Here is a 20,000-nt window from a genome sequence, read left to right on the forward strand (position 1 = left end):
CAGAATGGCGAGGTAGGAAAGGTGAGAACTTCAGTCTCTTTTTCTCTCTCTCTCTCTCTCTCTCTCTCTCTCTCTCTCTCTCTCACACACACACACACACAGACAGTCACACACACACACACACACACACACACAAATATGCACACATTCCTGAATGGTCTAGAGCACTCAGATAAAAGCTGCGACTTTTGGCCCACTCTCTCAGTGCCCCTCTAGTGCATGCGTGTGTGTGTGTGTGTGTGTGTGTGTGCGGAGATGTATCAGCTGTGTGTTGTGTTATGGTGCATATGGCTACTGTGTGTGGTTGTGTGTGGCTGTGTATGAGTTGTTTGTTATGTGTGGTTGTGTGTGGCTGTGGATGAGTTGTCTGTTGTGTGTGGCTGTCTGTTGTGTGTGGTTGTGTGTTTTGTCTGTTGTGTGTTTTGTCTGTTGTGTGTGGTTGTGTGTTTTGTCTGTTGTGTGTGCCTGTCTGTTGTGTGTGCCTGTCTGTTGTGTGTGGTTGTGTGTGTTCTGTTCTGTGGGGTTGTCTGTTGTGTGTGCCTGTCTGTTGTGTGTGGTTGTCTGCTGTGTGAGGTTGCATGCGTGAGTTGGAGAGAGTGTTGTGTTGCTGCTTGACCACACAAGGACTTGGATCTCTAATATTTGCACATGGTTTCATTATCAGAAGAGAGCAAACGTGAGCAGTGTCCACCTAGAGCAGCCGGACACCCTGCACACCTCACAACAGCGCACTGATGGTGATAACGCAGTTATGTGAGAAATTCTACATATTTTTCCAAGAACTCAACAAAGACAAACAAGTCTCTCTCTCTTTCTCACACACACACACACACACACACACACACACACACACACAAAGTTCTGCTTAATCAGTGAGAAACACACACAAAGTTCTGCTTAATCAGTGAGAAACACACACATTGTTCACATGCCCTATGTCCTGCTTTTGGTTTACCACTGCCTCTCAAGGCAAATTGATTTCTGACATCAGAAAAATACATGTTCAAGCCATATGACTGGTAATCATATAGGCTGCACAAGGCTGAAAGACCTAAGTAAAAAGACAGTATATAGCTTAGGCTATCGAGCTTCTCCATTGGTGGAAGCAGCTGGAGAGTCTGAAGAAGGTGAGGTGGGAAGAGCCAGCCTCGTCTGCCATCACCTGCTGCTCAGGAGTCAGGCATAGCAACGACAGAACACTATTTGCGTTGTTATTCGGACATACTTGATAAAGGTTTACGCATTCATTCGAATATAGAATTAAAACACGTTATATATGTTCATGTAATTCTACTAGTAGCATCCCATAAAATACAAACACAATCCAATACAACAAATGTAGGCTATATCCCATCTAAAAAAAAAAAAATAGTGGAACAAAAAGTGTTCTTACCCCAAGACGGAATGCCGAAGTTAACCACTCCACTCCCGGTGCGTGTGCGAAATACTAGCAAAATTTGGTCACCGGTTGATCTTTTTACTGCCTATGGTGTTCTCCCTAAAATTCAGCAATGTCAAAATGTCATCTTAGCGCACGCCACGCCGTATATGTAAACAAACGTCGCAGTGAACTTTGCTCTTAAAGTGGATGCAGCCTCTTCCCGCTCTGTGGTAGCCTACACTAGTAACCTAGCTTTACCGAGAGACAATAGACTTTTTATGCAGGTGCATGGGTTCGGACGCCGAGGTGCTCTGAGGTGCACGGGGCAGGTGTAGGGTCTCAGCGCACAGGTGTGAGGTGAGACCGAGCCGAGCCGGTGCGGATGAGCGACAGGTGACTTGCAGGTAACCCTACCTGCTCCTCGGAGGGCGGAGTCGCAGCCTGCTCTCCCTCACTCACTCTACTTGGATGGACACTGGGTAGCCGTACCAACAAAAATGTATTCAAAACACATCCTAACTGAAATCTCACAGACATCGGAGATAGTAGGCCTAGTGGTTCTCAAATGGGGGTACGCGTACCCCTGTGGGTACGTGAAGGCACTCCAGGGGTATGTGAGATTTTAAAATATACATATATTTAAAAAGTAGAATCTATGCAAAAATACTTTAAAAACAATTATTTAATAAATATTTCAGGAAAATATAAGTTCATAAAATTAATTTTATATTTCAGTAGGCTATTCAATTTCATTATCCTAAAAACCCAGAGTCCCCCCATACCAGGATGGTTCGACCCAACCTGTCACATGCCACCCGCCATCACCTGTCAATCACTGTCAAAACTCAAACGATTGAGTCGTGGTTGAAGCGTAGCGATAATTCTTGTGAAAACACGGAGGAACAAGTTGCAAAGAAGGTCAAACCAGAGCCGGCAAAATTCCGTGCTCTGTTTTTTTCTCAACTAAAAATGCTTTGCGCTGGTTAGGGGGTACATCACTGAAAAAAGGTTGAGAACCACTGGCCTACACTATCACTATAAGTAGGCCTAAACAGTCGTTATTAATAGGACTACACTACTACTTCTGTTGCTGTTTATTGAAATATTTCATTAGTGTATTACATATCTCATTATTAATAATTGTGATTGTTGACCATGTTGTGCCCAATAGTATAGGATAAATATAAGCTACACTTACCTTCTACACTTCAGCGGTTGAGAGTGTTCTAACTGGTAGCATCATCACCTGGTATGGGAACTCCACAGTTAGAGATTGTAGTACTCTGCAGAGAGTAGTGCACTCAGCTGAACGTACTATAAGAACTCAACTCCCTGCTCTACAAGATATCTATTCCAGAAGAGTACTCCTAAGAACCCAAAAGATTCTGAAGGACTCTTCTCATCCTAACAAAGGATTATTCCTACCGCTGAAATCAAGAAGACGCCTATGTAGTCACAAAGCCAGAACTGAGAGACTCAGGAGAAGTTTTTATCCCCAGGCCATCCGAACTCTGACTATACTGACTTTGCACACATTCACTCCTCAGCACTCTCAAACATTTCCCAACTCTGAACTCACACTATATACGACTTTGCACTCATTCACTCCTCAGCACTCATTCACTCCTCAGCACTCATGACCCCCCCCCCCCCCCCCCACACACACACACACACCTACAAGACTTTTAGCCCTTTTACATCCCTCTCCCTATGCTACAGACCTTTTATTTATTTTCTTATTTCATCATACGTCAAAACACACACACACACACATCTGACTTTCTCCAACTTTTGCACATCTCCATAGAACTTTTTTATTTATTATTTTTCATTTCTCCTCCATCTACCCATGTCCTTGATTGCCTAGCCTTTCTGCCCCCCCCCCATCCCCAACACACACACACACAGGATCTTCTCCAACACACATCCTCTACATACTTACAGCACACTGCCCCCACCTACCCACACACACAGTCACTGCTCCACTCCCCTCCCGCCCACGCACACATCTTCACTGTCATCACTCACATACATCATACATACAGTACTCTGCTTGCAATAGTAAGTCCCTTCACCATACTTTCAGTACACTGCCCCCCCCCCCCCCCAATCCCAATCCTCCCCACCTTTCTTATGCAGCCCTTGCCACTTAATCTACTAAACCCCTCTTCTACTGCACTTTTTACCCCCCCCCCCCCCCCCCCCCTATAAATGCACAAATAGGCTGACACCAGACATAATTTCACTGCATTTCTTTATTCCAGTAACTATATGCATGTGACTATAAACTTCCTTGTATCCTTGTAGCTATTTGTGTGCACTGGGATCAAAATGATGACAGAGATAACCCTGTATCTTATTTGAACATGTGTGAACTGCAATGTGAGCATCTTCTTCAATAACCTCAAAAATGGCTACCTGGCAGCGACCTCTGATCTCATCAGGCCCCCCCCTCTCATCCAACTGTGTAACGTTGTCTGGCGAGGGATCGGAGAGGTCGCTTCACAGGGCTCCGTGAAAGAGGAGCAACGGTGTGGAACATCGCCCCGGTTCCGATGTCACTGGTCGGGGAAGCGTCTGTCTCCCCGGCACTCTCCTGAGCAACGCACAAGGGTCAACCTGGCCAGACCTTTTACATAACAGTGTGTGTGTGTGTGTGTGTGTGAGAGAGAGAGTGTGAGTGTGTGTTTGTGAATGCATGACTGTGTGTGTGAGTGAGAGAAAAAGTGTGTGTGCGTGCTTAGTATGTACAGTGTAGGGGCAAGTGTGTGATCATCAAAAGCAGCCGCAGTCACCCAGAGAACCATCACTAGGGAAAATCTAATCAGTTATCTGTCACCTCCGCTGGTTTGCCTTGGGAAATTATGAAATTATGTGGCCTGTATGAAACATGCACACTGTGATTATCAGGAGAAGAGTGAAGGCTGATTTACATGAGTAAAAAGGATCAGGACCCCCCCCCCCCCAAAAAACACATACACACACACAAAGACACTGACACATAAGAGTTCTATCTCAGGTTGCATTTGACAGCTTTGCGTGCATATTCACAAGGTTTTTTTTCACACATGCATGCACACACACACACACACACACTGGGTGTTTGATTTAGTCGCTCGGGAGACCTTGGCTGGAGGTTGATCATTAACTGGGCTGTCAGTGCTGAGGGATGAGAGCAACTCTAGAGCGAAGTCTTAGTCTGCGCCTATCAAATATCTCCTCTGCCCCTTCTATAATCCTCCTGTCTAGCTATCGCTATCTCTCACTCTCTAACACACACACACACACACACACAGAGAAAATGTCACAACACACACCACTATTCACTGCTGTTATGATATAGCACAATTCGAGATGTTTTTGTCAGTACAACTCATCATCCTCACAGATATGGTGTGTTGAGTGAGAATCCCCAGCATAAAAGCCTTCCGCTCTGAGAGCTAGACATTCCCCTGCGAACGCCCCCTTACCCTATGAGATATCTTAGTGAACAGCCCCCCTAGCCTTCACATGTAGTCTGGAAAAATCCAAACTCATTCACAAAGTTAATAGAGTCTGGTGACTCTCGACTGGGAAACGTTTGCAACACGGGCACTAACTTTGAAATCATTAGTCCAGCCTTATCAATCCCATTGATCAGAGATTCCTAACGTTAGTTCATACTACCCCTACAAACTGACAATAAAAGGCACCTACAGACAATAAACAATGTGGGTCTATCTTTGCTGTAAATAAATTTTGTTTGCAGGTGTTGGCTGCTTCTGTTTATCACACTAAGTTTCAGTTTCGTCATCCCCTCTTGTCGCTGATTGGCCTGACATTTTTCTTGTCTGTAGGATACGGTTTTGAACGAGATCTTCCTGAAAGAAGATCTAGGTGGGTGGGGCCAGGCTACTTCACATGGACATACTGTATTCCATATAATGGACTATACGTGTGTCCCTCTAATTTACACTTCCCCATGTTTACCACACAGCTTACAGAGACGTCTGTCCCTGAGTGTGCTCTGTAAAGATGTGTGTGTGTGGAGAGCACACTGCTGTAAGATGGAAACATAAAGCTGCACCATGATCCGTTTCAAATTAAGTTAGCAGCAGTTAACAACACATCTCAAACACACACACGCATATATATGCTAACACAGACATTCACCTGCCGAGGCACTTAGCTAAGCTCCCCTAACTCTCACACACACACACACACACACACACAGGAGATCAGAGAGACCACTCACACTCTCCAGTGGTGCTCTAGTAGTTGACCCGTCCTTGCCTACAAGTGTATTCATCCGGAACACAAAGCCCCACCTCTCGATGGCATGCTGCAGATGGAACGGGTGACAGGAACGCAAACAGTTTCACCCAGCATAGCTATTGGTGATCAGACACATGATGTCAGAGAGAGAGAGGGGGGGGGGAGAGATAGAATAGAGGGTGAGAGAGTCTCAGTCCCTGTTCTCTCTCTTGCAGTGCAACATGTCTGTTTCTCACTGATAGGGTGGTCTGCATTCACAACGACTCGAACGGTCCACAGTCTGTATTTCACTCATGGGTTCACACACACACACACACACACACACACACAAAAGACCTGTATTTCACTCATGGGTTCACACACACACACACACACTTTACAGCAGTTAAAGCTGCAGGTGGCAAGTCTGACAGATTGAGGGGACTTAGCCAAAATTTGTAATGTTTACAACTCTCATGTCCCTCCCCCACTACCACCGAGCACCCTCTCATCGAGTTTGTGCTCGTCAGTGCACACCAGACTACACCAGACCACCAGTGATTGACAGTCAGATCTCACACAGCCCTGCTCTGATTGGACCAGAAGAACCGGGAGCTGTACATTTTTGCAAAACAAATAACAGGCTCTAGGTGGAGGTAGAGGTGCTTTTTTTTTTTCTAAAACCGGCTGATTTATGTTGTTCTGTCGGAGCAGTGTCGGTTTCAGTGAATATGATCAAAATATCTGGCCAACTGCAGCTTTAACAACACAGCTCCTGTGTGTGTGAAATGTGATTATGATTTTGATTTTGATTATGACTGTTTCTATCTGGATCATAAAGCAACATGATGAACAGTAAAAAAAAAAATAGAAATCTGGAAAATGTATTGTACAGTAAAAAAAAAACACAGATGAGACGTATATACAGTTATATGTCTACATGAACATCTTATCAGATTCATACAGGCACAATGTCAGTCTCTCACTCTTCCTGCAGGTGAGTCTGGAAACTACTGGAGCTGATCCGTGGCAGTTATCCATCTTCCCCTGATTAGACAAAACTGATTTGGGTTCACTCAAAGAAAATAATCTTAAGAAGAAATTCTACTACAGGCTCCTTTGAATCCGTCCTGAAAACCATGATTCTGCCGTGGTTAGGAAGGCCAAGGCTGCTGTAAAACCGATACAAATACATGAATTCCAGTGCTCTAGCCTCTGGACTCGAGCCAAGCCGTGTTAATTATGTATCGCATCACTTCTCAAAAGGGCACCTCAACAGCACGAGTACTCTCTGAGTACTTCTTCAGCACTTAGCACAGCCTCTCTAGTCCTTAGGCACCACACACACACACACACACACACACACATCTCTCTCTCTCTCAGCTCGTAGGTGACGGACAGGCCTGCCCAGGTCACTACAGCAGCACCTCAGCAGAGAGCATCATGGGAAGCTGAAAGACCCTCTCAGGTGTAGACACTGTAAAGACAAAACACAAAGCACAGACATTAAGACACTGGAGAAATCGAACATGTCAACATAGGACATTGGAGAAACAGCCTGAGAACATAATCAGCTAGTACATTGGAGACATACACAGCTGTGACAGGCCACAAGGATGAAGCTTTGAGGACCACCTCTGGTGCAGCAGTATCATAATAACACTGTTGAAATGAAAGACTAACACCTCCCAACTGCATACTCCGGGCGTGTGTGTATATGTTTGTGTTCAGTTGTGCAATACGTTGTGTGCAGGATGTGTGATGAGGAGCGTAGATGGAAAGATCCGGAAGGGTGATGGGTGGCAGTGGGACGGAGATGGGTGGCAGCGGAGACAATGTGGTGTGGTGTGTGGGTCGTTAGACGGAGTGACGCGCATGAACGAAACGGGGGATCAATAATTCACTGCGGCGCTGTGCTGCCAATGCGATCGGATCTGATAAGAAGGCCGACTGGATTCATTCACACACAATAGGGAAACACTGGCACAGAGCAGGGCCCATTCACAACCACTCAGGAGGGGACAGCCAATCACAGCTTAGCCCAGATCACATTTACACACACACACACACACACACACACACTCATGAACACACTCTCACATACACACACACTCAGTACTAGTTGCGTATAAAACATGCTTCAACAGATTGCTGCATGCTGTCTGTAAAGGCTGGTAAAAGGCAGCTAAAGAGCAGCATATAGATGTATCTGAAACCAGATAAATCTGGTTAAATCTGCCCGTTTGAGCTCCTCCAGGGTGCTTGTTTATTGGCTAGAGTGCTGCGCTGACAGGGAAACCAAGAGGACCATCATCCCAAGCAGGTGTAGCACCTGATGGCCGCGTGGTAGAGAGACAGCAGGTGGTATACTCTTGATGCCCACTCTAGAGAGAGCCAGCAGGTGGTATACACTTGATGCCCCCACTATGGCGAGCCAGCAGGTTTAGCACTTCATGCCCACACTGTGGCGAGCCAGCAGGTGGTATCCTCTTACACTGAGCGCACTTATCTGAGTTTTATTCCCTTAGGCGAAGGGAATAAAACTCAAGCTGGTTGGGTGGACAAGTATCTTTGTGCACCTCTTAAGTAACAACTGCCCTTCCAAATGTCAGTCTGCCAAACTACTTCAAATACTTCCCTAGCACTTCTATATTAGCCAGCTACATGTTTTGGTCCACCATTCCACCATGGCTTAACCATAACACATATGCATTTGGGGCTTTCATGAGCCCTGTAGAATTCATAGTATTCGTGGCAAACGCTGTGGACAGGGATGAATGTTACATACTGTACATTCACTCTTTGAACCTAATTCTATTGGCCAGTAGAGAATTGTGACCTCTGACACCCCCCCCCCCCCCCCACACACACACACCGCCCCCCACCTCCAGTGACCTCTGACCTGCTGAAACGGGCAAAGGTGAAGAGTCCCAGCAGGCCGTTGAGGCCGTAGCCGGCCAGAAGGATGCCGTTGATGATGACATCGGCGCGCAGCACGTAGGACTGCCACACCAGGAAGTAGACAGCCAGCATGACGGAGCCCACTGTGGAGCCCAGATTCATGCTGATGTAGCCCTCGCTCTCCGTCAGGTTACCGCACACACCTGGAGAAGGAGAGGAAGAAGGAATAGTGAGTCAACATACCCTCTACAAAATATACCTAACACCCCCAAGCATACCTGTCAACACTCCCGTTTTTCTCCCTTATTTCAAGGTCATCTCCCGGCACCCTCCAGTTTTGTTATTTCTCCCGAAAAACTCCCATAATCACTGATCCATTCATATTTTTTTTTTTGTTAGTCTGACATTTCCCAAGTTGCCAGATTGTGTATGAAATACACCCTGCACATACACAATCACTTAGCCTACTTTCAATTTAAACCTTTTTCAGTGTTTCCCATACGTTGACTAATCTGTGGCCGGGCGCCATAAAATAAAAACCGGCCGCCACACATTAATGTTCTACGTTGTACTATTTAAATTAAAGTAAGATAAAATCCTAGCTGCGCTTTTTTTGCAAAATCCCGATGTAAATGGAAAAGTGTTTTCCAAGACTCAAAAGTGCTTGTCCCAAGAAGGAGTACGAACCTTTATTTTAACTAACTACGTAGAAAACGCTATGAATTGCATCCACACATCAGCAGCGTTCTAACTTTGTTACAATTGCAAGGGTTCCCTCACGAACGTCTTAAAGTGACAGGCACTCAATTAGACCCCCCCCCCCCCCCCCCCCGTTGTCCAAGTCATGCTACCGCCACAAATTCAATCAAATTCTGTGGGAACTGTTTTTGTCATAAAACCTGGCAACCCAAAACCCAAAAAAGGAAGCGGGTGCACACTGCGCAGCCACGGAGTCTGGCAAGCAAGTGGGCTAGTTGAATAGTCTACTTCACAACTAGCTGTTGTCAAATTGTTAGGGAAGAAATTTTGTGATTAACATCATCGCATAAACTGTTATTGAGTGTTCTTGATACACAATAGGAAACCTCGGAACATAGACTACGTTTACACGAAGCAGGGTATTTTCCTAAACGAATATCTGGCCATCTACGTTTGCAAATAAAACTGCATTTACACGAGACCGTTTTTTTTTTTTAAATGTGTTTACACGAACCCGTGTACATACATGCTGTCATGAGCACGCCAAACCACAGTGGCAGTCTAACGATAAGCTCAAGCTCACATTAACCAATCAGAATTCTTCTGTGCTCCTCCACATAAAAGCATAAGAGCAGAATTTGCAAATGCAAACAGACAAAAAGTGTCTGCACCAACATAAACGCGATGGCTATTCTGAGCGCATCCATGATCACCTCAGCCCCAAAATGTTGCACGTGAGAACATGTAAATGTAAACATTGGTCGCACATTTGGTGTACTTCTGCATATCTGTTTCGGTAAGGTAAAAAAACAGCAACGACCGAAATGCAGTGTTGCAAAGAGTGTATGAAACATGTTAAATATGCAAATTTTGTTAACCCTTGTGTTATCCTCAAATCTTACCGACACTCTTTATCCTTGGGGTCAATTTGACCTCAGCTAAATAAACCCTCAGAAAATTATTATAATTAATATTGTTACCCAGTTTTTTTGTGACAGGTACTTAAGAAGAGTGTAATAACCACCATCAAAAGCCCTACAAAACAATTCCACCCCCCCACACCCCTTTATGAACCTTGGAACCCTGGCTGGCAATATTGTCCATCCAGTGTCAGCAGCCCAAAGGCTTGCTGTTGCTTCCCCTTTTGACTTATACAGTCCTGCCAAAATGACTTATATGTAATATGTACTTGTGTATGTAATAATAATAATAAAAATATGTTCTCATACTATTCTACTGTGCAAAGAATCAGTGTTTGCATATTTACAAACACCCCCCCCACACACACACACACACACACACACACAAGCAAGACAATCTCTGTTTTTCGGAAATCTAAATGTAAGCAGGTATGCCCCCAACACACACACACTCACCTCAACAGAGGTCTCTAGTCAACCACACTACTAATTCAACACAGCCTCTACAAACTGTACACACCCGCAACACACACACTCACCCCAGTAGAGACGTAGGCCCTCCAGCACAGCCATGATGAAGAGGAGGAACAGGTCCACTGCCAGGTGCCTATCGGGGTAGCTCAGCACGTAGCCTATGAAGGAGGAGCGCACACACATACACTGGTAAACCTTAAGCCCTGCCATCAGGGGTGGGTACTATGTGGGTTGCATGTGGAAACATGATTCATGGGCCTATAACTCATTCGTCAAAGCCGGTGTGTGTGTGTACTCACTCTTGTAGATGATTAGGCTGACAGAAGACAGGAAGTAAATGACATAGTAGATTCCTGTAATATAGAAAACCAGCTGGAGCAGGACAGAGGAGAGCTGGTAGGAAGCTGAGGAAAAGAGTTCACTTAACTGTTTTCAGCTCTCTCTCTAACACATACACTTACATACATACATGCGTGCACACATGCACACACACACACAGCTTTTTACCGAACACACTAGAATATTTATGCAGCAGGTGTATGAGTTTTCCAGAGGTAAGAATAGGACCCCGTTTATTTTTAACCTCCAGTATGTTTTCTTTCCATAACTGTGAATATTTTATAAGCTATAAATATTCATTACTTTAACCGTTTGCCTCGTTGGCCAATGGATAGAACTACACTACTACTGACGATAAAAGACAGCAACACTGGACACTGATAGGACTAATAATAAAGGATACCACCACGGAGCTCTTGGCTGAAAGAAAAGGGAATTCATTTTGTAACGTTAGTCAGTGAGGTTTACCTATAATCGGAAAGGAACACAATTCCTGACAGAATATCCAAACAAAAGCATTTGGTATGGTTGCCATTGCATAGTATGCTAAACTGAGTAACGTTAACACGTTTAATTAAAAACAGGTGAGTTTCAGAAAAATGATCTAAGTTAACCGTATAATGTTGCAGTATACAGCAGGCATATGCATTAACAGATAGAAACTTTTACATTAACGTTAACGTAACTAGCACTAGATACTTTTCATGTAGAAGCTAATGTTAACGTTAACCAACTGTTGCGAGTAACGTTAAATTACTAGGAAGAAGACATCCCAAATGCAGACAGGCTGGTGTTGGTTGAGTGAACGTCGGTGAAATCGATAACACTACTTTTCGTAAATAAGACATAAATATTAATTTATCACAAAATGTTGTCTTGCATTCGTGAAAAAAAATAATTAAATCTCACGTTAGGATAGACTATTTAGTGCAGAACTAGCCGGTATCTATAGCAACGCTTACCTTGCTGTCCGACCGCCATCTTGATATTCTAGTTCTGGTGACACTTATGTGCATGAGTTCTACCTGATAAAGAACTATACCCCCACCTTCTGGACAGGAATGCGAACTTACTCTTTTTTCCAAATAGACTGCATAAATAAGGGCATATCAATACCAACTCATCCTTTACAGTTTTTCTCGATTGCTTTGACCTGTCTAAAGAAACTGGGATCCACTTGGTCTTCATGAACACCTTTTTGCACAGCAGAAGTCATCTCTTGCACATGTGTTTACACATTTTGATTGGGTTAAAAAATGACAAATTGTAGTTCAATGAAATTTGTCTTGCCTACGTGCTTACTGTAGTCTAGGTCTTACATGTCAATGACAGTTACATCTTGGGAGGAATGAATAAAAGTATTTTTATTCAGTACATTGTGTTTTTTCTAGGGCTGTCAATCGATGAAAAAAAAAAATTGAATTAATTACATACTCTGTGATTAATTAATCTAAATTAATCACATAGGCCTATATATTTTTTGCTGCGAAAGTATTTTAAATATTTAAATTCAAATGAATCATTGAATAATAAGCATTAGTGACATTAAAGTTCAAAAACTCTTTTATTATTATTTTCACTGTTCAAATAATGGCCATAATAATCTATGATATGACCTAATATGCTGAGGAAATAAATTCAAAAGTGCTTCGGGAAGAAGTTTTTTTCACATACAAGGCATTTCAGACCACAGATATAACCTAGGGGACACAATGAACAATGAACACTCCCCTCAATGTCAACACTATTTCGGTCCATTGATGTGTGACTTTAGAGTTGACAAACTCCAGTGAAATTCCTTGCTGCAGACATTGCAGAAGACTTTATTTTAATCAACACTTTATTTTTGTCAACACCATCAGGCCGTTTTTTAAAAGTAAATGTTCCAATCAATGATCTAGGCAGCACATTTTCTTCTCTCTCCTTCATTTTACAGTAATGATTACTAACTAGAACGGCTCAGGGTCAAAGGTCATACGAAATCGATTAATCTGCGCTATATTTTTTAATCAGTTATTTTTTCTAAAATTAATTAATCAAAATTGATCAATTATTTTGACAGCCCTTGTTTTTTCACAGTTTTTTTTCCAGAAAAATGGAAAAGAAATGGAACAGACATAGCAAAAATGCTCTTTTTGAGAACTATATTTTGCATTTTGTTGTCCAGTGTATAATGATTGATAGAAATCACACAGTGATTTGAGTAACAGCCTTTTGCAAGTAAAATGTGTCATTTTGGCCAGAGTGCTTTTGTTCAGAGACTGTAGGTGTTAACTGTTTTGAAAACGTGATGTCAGAGTTGACACAAGCATCAAAGCGATTGAGAAAAACTGTATTGGTTTCCCTGTGCTAAACAAAAGGAAAACATCTATTCACAGGTGGTAGAGATTCCAATTGCATAAGTTTGAATCTCTGATACACCTGTTTGAAACTCCTTTGCACAATTCTTCAATCAGCAATCATTCATTATCCATAAGAGATAGCCTACCATGTCTGTTCTGTGTTGCCATTTGCAAGTATGGATCTAAGGCACATTTAGAGAAAGTAGTATGTACTGCCTATTTGGTGAATATAGCCTACCTACAGTGTTTACTGTAGTCTACAGTGTTTACTGTAAGTAGGCTATATTTTCATGAAAAATTGCAATTAGTAGTTCAATGAAATTTGTCTTGTCTAGGTGCTTACAGTACTGTAGGTCTTACATGTCAATGACAGTTGCATCTTGGGAGGAATGAGTACAATTAATTCTTAATTACAGTAGTACATTTAGTCTTCTCACAGTTTTTCTGATACCAGAAAAAATAGAAAGAAGTGGCACAGACATAGCAAAAATGAAGAAACTCCTAATTTTGAGAACTATATTCTGCATTTTGTTGTCCAGTGTGTAATGATTGATTGAAATCACACAGTGATTTGACTACAAGATGTGTTGTTTGAAGGGAAATTTAGCTTTTGCTGCATGTTTTAAATGTTTTGAGAGAGTAAGAACATTTTACAAGCAAAATGTATAATTTTGGCCAGAGTGCTTTTGTTTAGACCTGCGTGTTAATTGTTTTAAAAACGTGATGTGATGCTTGTTGACGCAAGCATTAAAGCGATCCAGAAAAACTGTAATACAAGATTTGTTTCTCCAAAAATATGCCACAATTCACAGATCAAAGCAATTTAATGTGAGTAAACTGATGTTTTCTGTAGGCTAGACTCAGGAGAAAAATAATAGTGGTATGATTTCAAGACAGACACAGGAAAAAATCTGGCAACCTGTCATCTATACAAGTAACTTTATAGGCCTATTTTGCGACCAGACATACAGAGATGAACTCTGTAGTTACACTTAGAGTTGACCTCAATTCCTGCTGTAACCAAACTCCTGTCTCTCAAAGGTCAACTCTTGTTTTAGTGTGTACTAATTGAAATGTCATTAATTAATCAGAAAACTACATGTAAGAGAAATCAAATCCAGATTCATTTCGTAAATGCACCTAAATGAAACAAGATCTATGGCTCAACATATTTGTCACATTGAAGGCTTTGTGCTAAATCACAAAATGCAGAGAAATAGCCTGAAGAAATAACTTAAATAGAACTTCCTTTTGAAACCCATAAAAAGGATATGGTATATGTAATATAAACAAACCAACACATGTAACAGATCTGATATCACATTATTCCTGATCAAGCCCATTATTCCTGATCAAGACCATAAATCTGAAAAATTTGCCATTTCCCATAATAACTATTTAAGTAATGTTATTTGTTTTCACTGCATTTACATGACTGTTGTTTTACATATAAAGATGTAAAAACTTTGAGATAAAGTAGGCCTACATACGTACACATCACACACACTCAGAAGCATTCCCTGGCTCTGCTGCTAATTTGTTGGAATGTGGTTCAGGGCTGATTTATCAGAGACAGGTCTGGAGATGAGGAAACACACCTGCTCAGTGACGAGGAGAGACGAGGAGGGGGTGGGGGAGGAGAACCCAAAACGATGGCATCTCTCTCTCTCACTCCCCCTTTTTCTTTTATTCCCTTCCTCTCTCTCTTGCCCTTGTGTTTTTCCACACAAATGGTGAATCTACAGTAGACAAAGGTCCGTAGCCAACTGACATTACAATGATTTTGTTTTTGTTTACATACTTTTGTTTACCTGCTGATGTGCTTATTGTATGTTACGAGTACTTGATATGGGGTTTATACTCTCTTTCTTTCTCTCTCTCTCTCTGTATCTCTCCTCATTCCCCATCCTTTCTCTCTCTCTCTCCTCTCTCTCTCTGTATCTTTCCTCATTCTCCATCCTTTCTCTCTCTCTCTCTCTCTCTCTCTCTCTCTATCTCTCTCTTTCCCTCTCTGTCATGTCTCTCACCCCAGCCCCCCAGCTCTTTTCTTGCTTTCTCTTGTTAAGGCAAACACATCCTCATTGTTAACGTGACCCTTAGACAGATGCATATTTGTATGGGACAGTGTGTGTGTGTGTGGTGTGTGTGTGTGTGCGTGTGTGTGTGAGAGAGAGAGAGGGAGTTTTGCCACTGCGACTACTGACTACTGTGTGTGTATCAGTGTGAGTGTGTGGATGTGTGTGTGTGTGTTTGGTTTGTGTGTGTGTGTGTGTGTGTTTGTGTGTGGGCATGTGGGTCTCTGTTGATATACAAGCTGATACAATGAGGTGATTGTGACGGATCAGACTATCACATCTATATATCAATCACTCACTGTACACATTTTCTCCTACTCCAATAGCTAGTAGCCTAAAGTATACGGCATCTGAGTGGCCCCTGGTTTATGTGGATGGGTCAGCTAATGAAAAATATCGTAACAGACGTGAGGGATCCATCTTTAAGATTAAAACCAACGGATTATTGGGAAGGATATAAGAAAAGAAAATACTTGACTGTGGCGAAGGAAATTTGTCTAGCACCTAATACAGTATTAATATAATATTAGTATCTGCTGTAATGTTTATATGCAAGCAGTTGCATAGGTTACCTCTCCTGGAAAAGAAAAAAGGGGCAATAGATTGTTAGTGAAGTTAAAGAGTAGTAAGAGTAAGTAAATGTATGGTCCACAGGAATAACAAAAGAGTATATAGCATTGAGGTAGTACTGCCTGAGGAATAGATAAGACTAATTCACTCTGATAATATTGTCACTTTACAATAATGTCATTGTCAAGTTGCAACACTGAAAGCACATACACACAGGAAAGGGGTAACCAAACACTTGCAGCACACACACTACCCATGCACACACACAGCAGAATGAGTTTGTCAGCTCGGCTCACATGTGTAGAGAGGCACATATATTGGATATACACACACACAGCTAAATGAAGTGTAAGGCCCTGGCCAGATGTGCCATTGTTCGCGCAGCCTCTCGCCCTGTCCACACGGCTCTGTGTCCTACGCAACAATCCCCACACTGTGGACCGGAGAACAGAGGCGTTGTTCCCGGGCCGCCCGCACGCTCCACCGCCTGCACGTCCGCCCGCACACAGAGAGAGGGATAGAGAGGCCGATAGGGAGGAGGAGAGAGAGAGGGGGGGGGAGATAAAGAGAGGGAGAGAGAGAGAGATAGTCCAGCTGTAAGGGACAAGACAACAAAACAGCATCTCATATACTGGACGGGGTGAGGGGTCTTTGGGAGGAGGGGTCACACAGTGGTATTGTTCATGGTGGGGGTATGTGTGTGTGTAGGGGGGGGGGGGGGTGCTGTAGGTAGGGAGGGGGGGCTGATGTGAGTTGGCCCAGGGAGGGGGCACTGGGGTGGGTTTGTTGGGTGGCGTGGGTAGCTACTGGGCCAGCTGGAGAAATGGATCAGTTCTTATCTTCTCCCTAGCTGTGATAACCACAGCAGGAAACAGTCCTTTTATTTATGAGAGCGACTAAGGAAATAAGGCACCACAACACACTACATTTGTGGATTTTTATTTAGAAAATGACTATTACACCTACATAAAACAAAAGATTACACACACACACAGAGAGAGACATACACACACACACACACACTATTCCAAAGTTGATGTATGCAGAAGTGAAAAAAAAAAAACAAGTTGAAGTTTTACACATGTCCTCACATTGTTGTTGAATTTGATTAATCTAGATAGATAGGTATCTATCTATCTATCTATCTATCTAGGTTAATCAAATTCTAACCATGAAGCTTAATGTGGAGTTTATTGCACAACAGTGTGAGGACACGTGTAAAACTTCAACTTGTTTTTTTTTTCACTTCTGCATACATCAACTTTGGAATGGTGTGGCTGTGTGTGGGTGTATGTGTGTGTGTTTGTCTCTCTCTCTCTGTGTGTGTGTGAAACTACAGGCCTGCTTGTGATAAAGTTGTCCCTGTCATCCTATCACTGCCATTAAATCTGGCCCCTTTTTTCAAACTTAGGCACACAAATCTTGAAATTGAAAACACCTGTCTGCGCTGTCAGTAGCCCCTGTCCACTCCTCTCACGACTTTAACGCGCCCCCTCTCACACACATGTCCCCGCGCTGGCCTCGCCCGAGGAGGAACTGTAAGCTCCGTCAGAGGGAGGGAGAGCGAACACAGCCACCGCACGGAATGTGACGCAAAAGTTACTCCAGTCCTGCGCTGTGCGTCTGAAAAAAACTGCGCGACTAATTGTAGCGTAACGAAACATTAAACGGGATTATTATCGGGATTAACAGAGAGAGAGAGAGGGTGAGAGTAATTTTGCAGGTGGTCAGAGAGTTTTCCTCGGGGCGATGAACGGTCATTTACAGGCACTTCGGGTTAATAGAAGACAACCTGAAGAAACCTGCCAGGTTTCATAGCCAGCGCGCTCTCCAGTCAGTTGGAGAGAGACCGCCTCACTTTTTAAGTCGCTGAATTCGGACTAATATACACAGAGTTGTTCGTTTACCGGTAGTTTAGGTCCCTCTAGTTGCGGGCTGGATTTGTATGTCAATAATTTGGAGCTACGCGCCGGGATGAACCTGTGATATTCTGGCGATCCCCGCGGATGCGTCGGTCAGGGGGGTGTCGTTGATGGAGGTTTTAAGTGGGACCTGCTAGGATGGACGTGGTTGATGAAACGGAAGCCTTGCAGAGATTCTTCGAAGGTAAGATCTTTATCACCATTAAAGTTGCTGCCTGGTATTGCTGGCTTTATCGTAAACTACAATTGCCACGTTTTTTCCCTCCTGTAATGAGTGTTCCTCCTTTTTGAGTTGAAATTGGTTGAATCCTTTGTCATTTCACATATTATTTATTAAGTTGTGTGAAAACAGCGACATGATTAACATATTAAATATCTAGTTACAATCAACTAATTATTAAAGATCAATGTTATTCTTAAATGATTATTTTAGTTGTCATGTTTCTTTCTTTGTTTTTTCTCACTATGTGTGTGTTGACGAGGTTTTTGATGGGTATGTGTTGTGTTTGTCTGAGCTGATGGGATGTCAGGTCATAGAGTGTGTGACAGACAGAGAGATGGATGAGAAGAGAGGGCTGAGGAGGGGGGAGGAGGTTCACTCTGACTCACTGGGGATTTTGGGGAGCGCTTTCTCTCTGTCTCTCTGTGTTCTCTCTCTCTCCCTCTCTCTTTTCTCTCTCTGTCTCTCTCTCTCTCTCTCTGTTCTCTCTCCCTCTCTCTCTCTCCTCCACTCCCCCCTTCTGTCACCCTCGTTGAAATGAGGCAGATGATGTTCTCCAGAAGCTTCTCCTGAGGGGCACACAGAATCATGGGAAAAAAAGTTGGGAGAGTTGGGAAAGTTTGGGCAGGGGCTGAGAGGTAAGAGGTATGGGATGGGCTGGGATGTTTTGGGAAAAAGAGGGAAGAGAGAAGAGGGGAGCGAGTGCAGAGAGAAGGAGAGAGAGAGGGGGGGGGGGGGTGAGCAAAGGAATGTGGGCACTTTAAGATAAATTGTGTGTCCTGTGAAGAGTAGGGAGAGGGTGAAGACAAGAAAAAAGACAAAAAAGAGAGAATGCAGAAGAGAAACATTAGGAGGACAGAAGAAGAGCAAAGAAGAAGAGGATGTAGAAGAGTGTGATAGCAGCCATGAGATAAGATAAACAACATATTTACTCACTACACTGAACTCAGTGTTGGTCTAAAACACACTTTAAGTGCCGATGTGTCAGTGTAAACAAAGTTCATGACGACCTGATCACGGTGACAAAAAGACAAGTGGAACTGGACACGTAGAGCTAAAAAGCATCGAAGACCCTCAGAAAACGCTGATAATCATCTCATCGATGTAGCTTGACCTTTATTGTTGTGCTGGTGGTCATGGATACCAGATCTTTCTGTGTGTGTGTGTGTTGTGTGTGTGTGTGTGTGTGTGTGTGTGTGTGTGTGTGTGTGTGTGTGTGTGCACTTGCTTGGCATTGGAGTGTGCACATCTGGTAAATTTCATAAGTCATGTAGATAAACCCTTGGAACACTCCTAAACATGCTCTTCTGTTGGGTTTTGCTCCACCTCATCATGTTTCTTTCGCTGAGTTCATCATTTTGCATGAAGTGGTTCACACGTCGTCCTCTACGCCCCACAACCCAGTAAAACGGCAGTGCTGCCGTACTCTAGCAGGATCCAAATGCTGTTTCCCTTGATGACCCATTGTCTAGTGTGTCCCATACATCCCTGCTGACTGAACTGTACTTTCTCTCTTCGAGGGCGTGGAGAAATGTCTAGATAACTGGCTGTTAGGGATAGGTGTTGGTATCATGATAGAGATAGGAGAGGAAGTTTGTCATTGGGATGCTTTACAATTACAGTGTTTATGACATGATTGGATACACCTGATTTTTGTTGGCTAAAATTATTACATCATATTAAGGGTCTTTGATATCTTAATGTCTTTAACATAATTTCTCTACTTTTCAAATTCCTCTCTCTCTCGCTCTCTCTCTCTCTCTCTCTCTCTCTGTATGTCTCATAATTTTCACAATGACAACAAGTGTGTTGTCTGAATTGACATCCTCCTGATGCAGGGTGATTCATTTAAACATTGTAAACTTTGTCATGACAGCTGCAAGTGTCCTGCTATTTTATTGTTGTTTAAGTGTGGTTAGTGTTT

The 20,000-nt window shown here is 43.1% G+C and overlaps 3 protein-coding genes across 12 annotated transcripts in view; 1 reads left to right on the top strand and 2 right to left on the bottom strand.

Moving 5' to 3' along the window:
* Positions 1-1,540, bottom strand: part of eps8l2 (EPS8 like 2) — a 58,710-nt gene extending 57,170 nt beyond the window's left edge. Inside the window, exon 1 of the mRNA XM_042109537.1 lies at positions 1,394-1,540. The gene's annotated coding sequence lies outside the window, so the exon portion shown is untranslated. The remainder of the gene's footprint in view (positions 1-1,393) is intronic.
* LOC121723647 (transmembrane protein 80-like) overlaps positions 1-11,946 on the bottom strand; it is a 24,670-nt gene extending 12,724 nt beyond the window's left edge. Inside the window, exons 1-7 of one of the 6 annotated variants that reach the window (XR_006034998.1) lie at positions 11,705-11,881; positions 11,351-11,367; positions 10,908-11,001; positions 10,674-10,766; positions 8,517-8,718; positions 6,954-7,091; positions 4,457-4,476 (exon numbers count right to left, since the gene is read on the bottom strand). Coding sequence is in view for 3 of the 6 variants with exons in the window: in XM_042109543.1 (XP_041965477.1) it covers positions 7,079-7,091; positions 8,517-8,718; positions 10,674-10,766; positions 10,908-11,001; positions 11,351-11,367; positions 11,705-11,795 (510 nt within the window). In the remaining 3 variants the exon portion in view is untranslated. The other 5 variants (XR_006034999.1, XR_006034997.1, XM_042109545.1 and 2 more) reach the window with 5 other exon arrangements.
* Positions 11,947-17,476: 5,530 nt separating this feature from the next.
* The window catches only part of myrf (myelin regulatory factor), a 40,846-nt gene continuing 38,322 nt past the window's right edge, over positions 17,477-20,000 (top strand). For all 5 annotated transcript variants that reach the window (XM_042109530.1, XM_042109534.1, XM_042109532.1 and 2 more), the window contains exon 1: positions 17,477-18,040. In XM_042109530.1, coding sequence (XP_041965464.1) covers positions 17,995-18,040 — 46 coding nt within the window. In that variant the 5' untranslated portion in view covers positions 17,477-17,994. The remainder of the gene's footprint in view (positions 18,041-20,000) is intronic.

This window comes from Alosa sapidissima, chromosome 11 (genome assembly GCF_018492685.1).
Source record: "Alosa sapidissima isolate fAloSap1 chromosome 11, fAloSap1.pri, whole genome shotgun sequence".
Classification (NCBI taxonomy): Eukaryota; Metazoa; Chordata; class Actinopteri; order Clupeiformes; family Clupeidae; genus Alosa; species Alosa sapidissima.